Source organism: Vanacampus margaritifer, chromosome 1 (assembly GCF_051991255.1).
Source record: "Vanacampus margaritifer isolate UIUO_Vmar chromosome 1, RoL_Vmar_1.0, whole genome shotgun sequence".
NCBI lineage: Eukaryota > Metazoa > Chordata > Actinopteri > Syngnathiformes > Syngnathidae > Vanacampus > Vanacampus margaritifer.
In genome coordinates, this window is record NC_135432.1 from 15478113 (window position 1) to 15490104 (window position 11992).

At 40.1% G+C, this 11992-nt stretch overlaps 1 protein-coding gene across 1 annotated transcript in view; it reads left to right on the forward strand.

Moving 5' to 3' along the window:
- Nucleotides 1-10222: 10222 nt before the first annotated feature.
- Nucleotides 10223-11992, forward strand: part of ntsr1 (neurotensin receptor 1 (high affinity)) — a 32904-nt gene continuing 31134 nt past the window's right edge. The window contains exon 1 of the mRNA XM_077574313.1: nt 10223-10932. Coding sequence (XP_077430439.1) covers nt 10279-10932 — 654 coding nt within the window. The 5' untranslated portion in view covers nt 10223-10278. The remainder of the gene's footprint in view (nt 10933-11992) is intronic.

The following is an 11992-nucleotide window of genomic DNA, read 5'->3' on the forward strand; positions in this document are numbered from 1 at the left end:
ACCAAAGTTCACACAAGAGACAGGACAACAAGGCTGAGGACTGTGACTGGCTTGAGTGGTTCTGACGAAAACACTTTGGCACAAGACAGGGGAGACGCAGACCATTTAACACATGAGGGTAATGGGAAACAGGTGGACACAATCAGGAATCAGGGTTGACACTGACACCACATGAGGAAGGGCAAGTGACCTGAAACGAAAGGAGTCAAAATTTTCAAAATAAAACAGGAAATGACAAGACCACGGTGTGACAACTTTTAATGGTAATTTGTCAGGCGGAAAGACATTTTTTTTTTTTTATCTTTCAGGGTATGTTGAGGGTGGTATTTGAGAATTGAAATACAGGAAGCCCATGATTATTTTCCTACTAGTTCCCCCATGTGCCAGGATACACCGTGCAAAATGTTAGAGTTTTCTGACCATTTATGCAGTGGCTGTACCTTTACATTTGCAATTACACAATTTCGCCAGAAGCTTTTCCCAAAAGGGGTGTTTTTTTGTCCTTGTGACCAAACGGTCACTATCAACTTGTGATGGCCAATAAAAATTAAAATAATAACAAAAAAACATCCTGAGGAGTGGACCTGGCTCCCGGCCTAAAGTAAGTGATGTGCAACAAAATTAATGCATGACATTTTTGTTGCAGATAAAACACTGTCACCATGATTTTGTAGCTTATGCAACAATAAAAACAATGCCTGAGGCTAATGTCGAAAACAGATTGTTATTTATTGGCCAAGTTGTTGTCTAGTCAAAAGTGGCCATTTCAAAAAAAAAAAAGAAAAAAAAGTGGCCATTTAGCTTTTGCAATATTTGTTATTTAATTCTGCTGTTGGCCTCTACAAGAAATGAAATGATTCACCAACAACACAGCCTCCATCTTTTTTTTAAGCATAAAAGAGATTTAACATCTAACAATGCTGTTTCGTGAAGAGATGCTCATTGTAAGACACATAGTACTGTTTAGAACTTAGTTAGATATTGTTGTACATCCAGCATTGTCATTTTATTGAGCTGCATATTCAGTTAAGAATAGTATAAAAACAGTTACACAAAAAATAGTACAATATAAGTACAAATTTTTGGGAATAACATAAGGTAAAATTTACGCAACACATTTTGTTGGTAACATTTTATTGATGGAAATGCGCTTTGGCTAAAATCTGGTTGGTTGCTCTTTGTTCGGGACCATGCAAATTAATTGTGTATGTATGCGTGTGTGCTCTGCGATTGGCTGACAACCAGTTTAGCGTGTACCCCGCCTACTGCCCAAAGCCAGCTGGGAAAGGCGATAACACCCCCCGTGACCCGTGTGAAGACAAGTGGTTAAGAAAAAGGATGGATGCGTGTGTGTGTGTGTTCGTATGGGTGAGTGTACAAAGTAAGTTCTGCTTCTTACTTTTTGTGCAAGTGGCTTGAAAACTGACAGGAAGACGAAAAGACTCTAATTCAATCGTTGATTTTGGCTCTTGTGACACTGCAATGCGGCCCAAGGGAAAAATAGGGTTTCCCTTGAATCCACATTAATTTGACACTCCTTATGTGAAAACAATAATCAATCAATACCATACTCCTTTTCCACTGTGCATGAGGCAAGGCGTTGGCAATATACAGTATTTGCCTTCAGAGTACTGGTTGTAAACATAAGACAATATAAACGGCCCCCAAGAACCGAGACGGTGCAAAAACATTGACAGAAGGAACACAGCTGGTGAGGGGTAATGTCTGATTGAAGGCTCCCGGATGATAATGATGGAGCTCAGCCAGTGTGGACTGCTCGAGATGCCAAGATGATGTTGGAAGAGGCAGGGGCACAGTTAAAACTTTTTCACTGGGGTGGCCAGGGTGACACAACGACTCTATAAGGGTGGACATAAAATGCCATGCCCACACACACAAACAATTAAGAAGTCTGGTAACATCATGGGACCTAAGATGGACATGTCACTGCACAAACTTCTCTCGATCATGAACAATTACTCATGATTATGCATGACACAAAACCGTATGTCATCTTTTATACCATCCACCGTTTGCGCCAAATTGCAGTCACTCTAAGCTGCAGGAAGTGAGCCAAAGCTTTGACATACGTGACCGCCTCTTTTGTAGTTTCTCTAATTAGGTTTTCTTCAAAAGCTTTTATCTCAACAGCTTTACCCCAAAGTATAACTTTCTTCACCTTAAAATGTATGTTTTATATTCATTAACAACATACTTGGATTTTGTGTCACAATTCAAACGGGACCAAAAGATAATATTTCTCCCCTCATTCACTCATCCTTCATATTTTTTCCGATCTAAGGTCGCATGAGCTCTACCGGAAGGGACGGGAAGCAGCTTTGTCGTTGATTTATATTTCATTAATCACGCAAGAAACTTTTACACTTTAAGAGGTTCTAAGTTCCTTTACGTCATGTGACTTAGCAGGGTATATTTGAATAAAAATATACACTGTTGAATACTACGAAATCCTTGCTTTTCTTTTTTTTTACTGTATCGCTGTGATATTACAGGCCTTTCTGTGATATAACAGGATTTTACTGTAAAATAACAGTTATATGCTGTCAAATCCAAGGTTGCTGTAGTTTATACCGGTATTCATTGGGATATTACAGGAACTTAATTACAACAAACTTCTGTAAAATGATACTGTTAATTATTGTAAAATGCTGGTTATGCTTTTGCAGTGTGTGATAAGAGTGATTCCACTTGTTCAGACTGGTTGTGGTTTACATTATTTGATGATTCAAATGTACAAAAGATGCATCTTATTCAGGTGCATATTTATTACAGTATTGAAGATAATGTTGACAATGTGTTATAGGTTCCCTATAGGTAATCTTTTATCTTGTTAACAATATAGAACTTGATACAGTATATATCATTCATGCGTCACAATAGCATAGAATAGTAGAGATGTTATACATCACTTTCACATAAGCATAGTCATCTGGCATAGAGTTAACATCGTGTTTCTTTATTGTCACACCTCATAAATTGCACACGCCACCTTTTGTAGCTTTTTCTTGGCGAACACCACAAAGCTCCTTGGTTGGTTTAAAATGTATATTAATTTGCTGTCAAAAGACAACATTAGCGTTGATAGGCAGTCTGTAAAGAGGTTGGCTCCCTTAAAGAATTATTACTCTTGTTTTGTCTCCAGTCCCCAGCTAATATGTAATAAAAGGTCATTGGTATTCTTCGGTCAAAGCACACAAAGGATAAAGAATTAGCGAACACTCTGCATGAACCTGTTGACTGTTGCTGCCTGTACAAGCCCCAGGACAGTTTTCGTTATCCTGACAACTGGGGGTAGCCCAGAGAAGGAAAAGGAATCCCCATAAAACCACAGATGTCAAACTCAAGGCCCATGGGCCAGAACTGGCCCACTAAAGCAAATGGAGCCTGTCCACTCAATATTTCTTGCTAAAAAGGTTTGTTCTTTTCATTTCGCCAGAAAATCTGGACTAAAATTGAAATTTCCTCCACTTTTAACAAATATTACAAGCATTTCCATCCATTTTTAGCATCAATTAAACCAATATTTATATCCTTAAAATTTCCAACTTCTTTTTTCAAATCCAGTTTGTTGTCAATACTATGCATAACAATCAATTGCACGGATAATTGTGTGTATGTCATAATACAAATACATTTATATTAATTTCATCTGAGGTAAACCATAACTACCCCGCCTACTGCCCGAAGCCAGCTGGGATAGGCTCCAGCAACCCCGCGACCCTTGTGAGAACAAGCGGTTAAGAAAAAGGATGGATGGAAACCACAACTATGATGTGGCAAACATTAGATTAACACTCTGATACAGGTGAAGTAAAGCTATTAGTTGTCTTTTGTAGGCCACATTTCATTAACGCGCCAATTTCGCTTGTCAATTAATATAGGAGAAATGAATGCTGGAAACACTTTTAGCTTGCTGATTCATTAAATTATTTCTAGCTTTTGTCTTTAAAGGGATACTTGACCCATTGAGCCCTTTTCAGCAGTAAAAAGTTAATATTTTGTCCAGAATTAATTCAATAACTTCATTATTTTCTTATACAATTAATAACTTTAACAACTAATTTTTCCATGCTGTCGACTGAAGATGAAATCACCTGTGCTGGGGAAGTAGGTAACGACCAATCATGCGTCACCAGCAAACTGAGCCATGATTGGTCATTACCCACTTCCTCGGCACGTTATGTCATCTTCCGTCGACAGCAAATTGAAAAATTTGTACAGTATTTTAAGGTAATAAATGTACATAAAAAAATTATGAAGTTACCAAATTCATTCTGGACAAAATATAAACCTTTTGGTGCTAAAAACAGCTCAACGAGTCAAGTGTCCCTTGAACGTGGTTTTGCTTCTTAGTGTCTGGCCATCGCTCGGAAATTGTGGATGCTAGTGCACTAGCAAATTTCAAAATAATCAAGGATAAAATGAAGTGGAAAAGGCAGACAATGCAAAGGGAACAGATTGCTGACACCCATAAACAGATTTCAAATAATGAGCCTAATATTGACATTGACTTCTTTGTAGCTAAATATCTGGCCATGCGGCGAGGTTCTGAATGCATCAGGATGTGCTGCAAGGACAACCCCAAAGGCATATTGGAGGGTCCGCTGCATACGCATGAGAGGCAGCTTTGATTAATCTCTGCCTGTACCTTTTTTTCCCCTGGATAAATAATGTACCCGTATACAGCACTCATGGCATTTCACATTGTCAATTCTCTCCCTCGTTGTCGGTGAGCTGATGAAGGTCCATATGGTGTTTGACACATACACACACACACACAAAACTAAAGCAATCAATCTAATGCGTGTGCAATGGAACCTTTTCACCAACATCTGGTTTTCTGCGCTGATCTTTGTCACAAAGAATCAATTCAAGTGGAACATCTAAAGCCAAATGCCCCTGAATTACAAAAAAAAAAAAAAAAAGCCCTTGAAAAACATGTTGCCAAAGTACAATTCTTCAGAGGGCAAGTCATACAAGACTTCATCTAACATTTGGTCAATCTCGTATGAGTGTGTGTTGAGTTGTCTTCGTGACGCATGTCACAGATGTGGCACCAGTGACCAAAAAGAAAAAGTGTGATGAGAATCATAGAACCGGAAACTTTGGTGAAATAGGAAAGCAGTACACAATTAACAAAAGAGTACAAATTAAAATGTTGGTACTAAAAAGATCTGTTTAGTGAAACCCGATTCTGCAGTTACAAATAGACGCATTTGTGGATTTTGAATGAATCTATTCTGTTATTTTTGTAATCAGGTCAAAGCCATGTCCAATATTGCTTGACACCATCTGGTGGCAACTAAATGCCAAGCAACAAAGATGCTGAGCAATGCCGAATGCTCAGATCGTGAATACTCCTGGAGGTGCTCGATACTCGCGAGGGCATTTTGATTTTTCCACGACAATTCTCTTCGCTATGGGCCCAAAGAAAGACAACAGTGCCAATGGCAGCAAAGAAAAATATACAGTGCCACGAACCACAGTGGAATTAGGAAGGAGATTAACTACCGTGACTACTTCTGTAAATACTGGCACTGGGAGCACCCCTTAGCTCTTCAACAACGTGCCTGACGTTAAACAATGCACGCAAGGAGAGTTTAGTAGTCTAACAATAAGCCCAATGTAAAATACACAAACTCAGAACTGAACTAAAGCTAGCATTAACACAGCATTTATCATCCACTGATGCCATCACACCTCAACAGGTAAGGTAAGGTATTTTTTATTGTTTAAATACTGTACTGTACTGTAAATGTAAAAAAAAAAACATCAATAGAAATTAAAATGGGAATTTTCTGTTTTTGGAGCTTGGAAACGGATTAATTGCATTTACATTATTTCCTATGGGAAAAAATATTTCGAATGTTGAACAATTCGGAGAAACGAATTATGTTCAAATTCCGAAGTACCACTGTATTCTTTTTGTACACATACACTCACACATAAGTGCATCCTGACTAATGTGAGGGCACCTCCATAAAAACTTTGCAACAGTGCTTCACAGCAGCAGTATTAAGTGAGGCGGGGCATCTATTTCAGTGTAATAGTTTTTCACAGTGAGAGATGCTCATTCGCATTAAAAACACAATCATATTTGGAGCCTCTCACACACTGAGCAAAGTATTAGGCCTTGAAAAATAAAAGGATCTCTGAATCAACTTTCTTGTATCTTTCTTTAAATTGGCAGACAAAATCACAAATGCTGGCCTAGAGGCTGTTTTCATGCATGAAATCCCAAGACATGACATTTGGTAAAAGTTCATATTAAAGACTTTTTAGGGTTGTTCCAATCCGGCCTTTTAATTTTTCCTGTAAATAAGTGGCTTGCATTTTCTGGTTATGTCTCTGTAATTGTGTTCATACTATTTTTGTTAGTCTTTGAGGCTTGCACAAAATTTCTGACCAAAGCCCGTTTTGTGTGTCTTCCACTTTCAAATAATGACGCCAACGGTTGGCACCTTCTCCAAAAATCTCTTTTCTGATGATTTTGAATCTTGCTCCTGACATCTTTTGACTCCTCAATAGTCTTGCCTAAGGTGAAGTTGAAATAGGAAGGAGAGAAATTGATCAGCAAGTGTGAATCTGTGTACTGTTCATTCACTCCATTTTCAATTAGCAATCAAAAAGGGGGGGGGGGGGGGGGGTCATGGGGCTAGTTGTCAATCATGGGCATTTGTATGGGGAAATTGTACCCCTTTTTGGAGTCACACTCTGTACAATAGATGCAGCTTAGGCTTGGCCATTGGTGGTCGATGTAGTTACATTTATCGTAAACATCAAAAGGAAAAGATCAAAGGCTTCAGGTGCGCAATTGAGAGAAGAAAGGAGGAGAAAGAAGAAAAGGATGCAGGCAAGAAGACAGCTTTACAGTGTTCATAATGATTGCAGTATGTTGTTATTTTATGGCAGAAGGGATGTTCCCATTTGAAATTGTTGATAACCTCTCGTGTTACGTTATAACATGGTGCTTTATGACCCCTTGTAATGTCTCTTTTATTAGCCTCGCCAAGATGCTTGCTTGACTGCTTACTTGCTACTCCACTTTTTTTTTTTTGGTTCAATGAGCTGACAGATAATACAGAAAGAGTTTTGTTAGGGGGTTTTCACAAAAAATATTACAGGTGTTGGAGGCTGGTTTGAAATTGTCTGTAATAAACCCACCTGTTTATTAGCCTTTCGCTAAGATGCTTACAAAAACAAACTTTTAAAGCAATTGTCCAATAGTCATAGCGAGAGGTTAATATCAGAGTCATCATATGGTGTCCTCCAGGATTTTGCTGATAAATGTTGAAGTGAGAAGGTTATCAACAATTGCAAGTTATGGTGTTTGCTACTTTTTTCGGTTCAAATGAAATTATGTTACATAAGCGTGAGTTAGTATTATTAGAAAAATGTTGGGGGCCTGGGAGCTCGTGTACCGGTCGATAACCTCTTAATGTTGTCAAGCATTTTTTCGGGTTTTTCGAGCTTCTGGTAAAGATACTTGCCTAGGAAAATAAGCATCTTATTAGGAGGTTAATATCAGAAATAACAATCAGTAACTTTAGAAGGACAATACATTCTGTAAATACTTAGTTACTATGTCCTCTCCAGCATTGTTCTTTTTTCTTTTTTTCCTCAGTTCAAATGAACAGACAACAGCTTAAAATGTACATAAGATGATTTTGGATGACTCTTCTTTTTGCACTTAAAAAAACAACTTCTGGATACTCACAAAAACGTTATTAATGTCTTGCTAACATGCTTGCTCAAATATAATATTTTTAAAATCCTTTCGGTTTAAATGATTGTTGTCATTAGATTGAAAATAATGTTAGCGTGTGGGCCCTCTGTTTTACTGTTTATTGATATTATTCCCCTTTATATGGAATCCTGATAGTAGGGATGTTTGATACCACTCTTTTTCAGACCAATACCAGTACACTGTAACAAATTTCTGTAAAATCTACAGGAAACAATTACAGCATTTTGTTGTTTTTAATTTTACAGTATTTAACTGTATATCAACATGCATTATGGTTAAAACAAAGTGCATTATGGGTAAAAACAAAGTAATTAGCGGTGAAATAGTGTACATTTTACAGCGTGTTTTGGCATGTATATATGTGGATTACATGAAAATACTGTAAAGATTGTCGGATTTTGGCGGGTATCTATACAGTATAGGAGAATACGCAAATAGCGGACCCTATATTGTCACCGGAGAAAGGATAAGAATTCAGCGAATTGGTGAGTAATATTTTAGTGCGAGGTCAGTCTGCATTGTTTTCACATCGCATTTCTCCGAAAAACATTACAGCTAACATTCATTTATGCACGCTACTGCACAAAAAATATTGATTTTATAACGCGGGCGGCACGGTGGATGACTGGTTAGCGCGTCCGCCTCTCAGTGCTAAGGACATGAGATGGAGTCCGGGCTTCGGCCTTCTGGGGTAGAGTTTGCATGTTCTCCCCGTGCCTGCGTGGGTTTTCTCCTGGTGCTCCGGTCTCCTCCCACATTCCAAAGACATGCATGGCTGGTTAATTGAGTGTTTGAATTGTCCCTAGGTGTGATTGTGAGTGTGGATGGTTGTTTGTCTCTGTGTGCCCTGCGTTTGGCTGGCAGCCCGTTAAGGTTTACCCCGCCTACTGTCCAAAGCCATAAGCGGTTAAGAAAATGGATGGATGGATTTTACAATGACATAACGTATTATTTATTTACAGGAATTTATTGGCAACTTTAGTTGCCAGTAAATACAAGAAACAGTTGTAAACTAGATTACAGTGAATTACTGTTTTCTTAAGAAAAAGTAAATACAGTAAGTAGGCTAACTGTAATTTATATACAGTAAATGCTTCTAATATCCATCCATCCATCCATTTTCTTGGCCGCTTTTCCTCACAAGAGTCGCGGGGGGTGCTGGAGCCTATCCCAGCTGGCTTCGGGCAGTAGGCGGGGTACACCTTGAACTGGTTGCCAGCCAATCGCAGGGCACACAGAGACAAACAACCACACTCACAATCACACCTAAGGACAATTTGGAGTGTTCAATTAACCTGCCATGCATGTCTTTGGAATGTGGGAGGAAACCGGAGTACCCGGTGAAAACCCACGCAAGCACGGGGAGAATATGCAAACTCCACCCAGGAAGGCCGAAGCCCGGACTCGATCTCACGTCCTCTGCACTGGGAGGCGGACGTGCTAACCAGTCAGCCACCGTGCTGCCCTGCTTCTAATATATATATATATATATACATACATACAGTAATATACTGTAATAGATTTTCACAGTAATTAAAGAAGATTTTGCCAAGTACCATCACCACTTTGGATGCATAAAAAAATCCCCCAAAGAACGACAGATCATTTTAAAGAAATGCCTATAAATCCCAATTTGCCCTTAAAATTGCATGAAATTAATGGCACTTTTCTATTATTTTCATTTCTAATTTCTAGTTCCTGATTGTAAAACAGCCACAGGATGGTGGTCGCGAGTAGCTGTACCTTGAAATTAAGCCTGCTATTGGCTCAATACTGATACCAGGTATTGTTACTCTCCCATTCCTTATTGGTAGTTGAACTAACACCTAACTATACATGTTAATTCAGTCCATGCCTTCATGTTTTAGGCTATAATAAAAGTAGCATATTTTGTATTTGTATGTATTAGGAACACTTTTTAGTATAATTTAGTATAATCTGCCGCTGAAGATAAAGCACAGCCATTTACCTTCTAAACTCAAAAGGTTCCTTTTTTAAATTAATGCAGGATTTCAGGTTTTTTTAATCCTCTGCTTTCCCCCCACTTAATTCTAAATATTTGATGTCGCTGTTTCCATCTTTGTTCACAATTCAGTAGCTTTTAAAGAATATATAAGGCCCATTTCAGTATTTTTTTCATTGGTGTGAAGCAGATCATTGCGTGGGCACCGGTAGTGTTGGCTTTTATAGGACTGCCAATGGCAACTTTGGCATCTGCACACACTTGCAGAGGGGGAAAACAAAAAAAGCATAACAAATAGGCTTAAGTGTTTTGTTGTGATTTTGTTGTAGTTGATTTGTACTGTGAATGCAATGTGTACAGAATGGACAAAAAAAAGGCTTCACTTTTGCGTCATCGCAGCATCATACAATTGCATGGTGCACGCCTCCTGGTCGTAAAATATAAAAGCTGCTCTGCTGCGTTCTATACCCACACCGGACCGTGTCCCTCTCAGTAAACGTCTAGTTGCAACTCGGTTAGAGTGTGCTTGCATGCGCGGACAGGCGACATGGATTTCAACTTGACACACTTGGGGCGCGACGCGCACAACCACGGCGCACTGGCGCAGATACTTTTCGGGAATCACTCTTTCTTCCACAACAGCACCGCCGACGAGAGTGAGGACTTGGAAGTGAACACTGATGTGTATTCCAAAGTGATCGTGACCATCATCTACCTGCTTCTGTTCGCCGTGGGCTCGCTGGGCAACTCCATCACCTTGTACGCCCTCCTGAGCAAAAAGAGTCTGCAGAACTTGCAAAGCACCGTCCACTACCACCTGGCCAGTCTGGCCGTGTCCGATCTGCTCATCCTCGTGCTCTCCATGCCCATCGAGCTGTACAACTTCATCTGGTTCCACCACCCGTGGGTGTTCGGGGACGCGGTGTGCCGCGGCTACTACTTCCTGCGGGACAGCTGCTCATACGCCACCGCCTTCAACATCGCCTCGCTGAGCGTGGAGCGCTACATGGCCATCTGCCACCCCTTCAAAGCCAAGAGCATCATGTCCCGCAGTCGCACCAAGAAGCTGATAAGCGGCATGTGGCTCGCCTCCTTCGCGCTGGCCACGCCGATGCTCGTCATCATGGGCCAGGAGTCGCGCCAGGGCGAGAACATCTGCACCGCCACCGTCGCCCCTGTCACCCTGAAGACCGTGCTGCAGGTGGGTCATGCAGCGTGACGTCTCATTATATATGCTCTACTGTCATTGCGTTTTAACTCCACCATGCACAGTTTGACAGTTAGTTTGATTATTTAGTTATTATTATTTCACTAAGTTGGAGGTGTCTTCAACAATGAGAAAGCATATTTTGTTTGGTTTTCACAAGTGGCACAAAAACTGTATTTGAGTAGATTTTTTATTTTATTTTTTTTTGGTATTTATTGTTCTGGCATGGTGGATGACTGGTTAGCACGTCCGCCTAGTGCAGAAGACGTGAGATGGAGTCCGGGCTTCGGCCTTCCTGGGTGGAGTTTGCATGTTCTCCCCATGCTTGCGTGGGTTTTCTCCCACATTCCAAAGACATGCATGGCAGGTTATTTTAGAGCACTCCAAATTGTCCATAGGTGTGATTGTGAGTATGGTTGTTCGTCTCTGTGTGCCCTGCGATTGGCTGGCAACCAGTTCAGGGTGTGCCCTGCGCCTACTGCCCGAAGCCAGCTGGGATAGGCTCCAGCGCCCCCCGCGACCCTTGTGAGGACTAAGCGGTTAAGAAAATGGATGTTCTGACACTTTCTGCTTGTTTTCCCTATTTGAAAACAAATATCTTATTTTCTAGTCCTTGGCCAAATAGGCCTGTTATTTATTTATTTTTCAACCTCTGTGGATGACACACTTGACAGACTTAAATATATGTCAACTGTGGCTCAAAGCATGAGTGATTGAGACATTGGGGTCTTATAAAGCAGAAAACAACAGCCACACTAACCAACAACGGCTTCAGAAAATCAATAACCATGGTGGGAACATTTTTGTTGTCGGAAATTAGATTGATTCGTGGTGAATGCTCGGTGTTGTGTGCCAGCGTAAAAAGCTCCAGCTTCTGATATTGCAAAATTCTCTGTTTATCAGAAAATTCATACAGGTGCATTTTTTTTCACCAACTGCTAGTAAGCTCATTTTGGTTATGTTGTAACCTGTTTAATTCTACTCGCACACAAAAACTCAGTTGTCAGAATTTAATGAATAGCAAAGCTGTGTGCATCCAAGTTAATAAACCAGT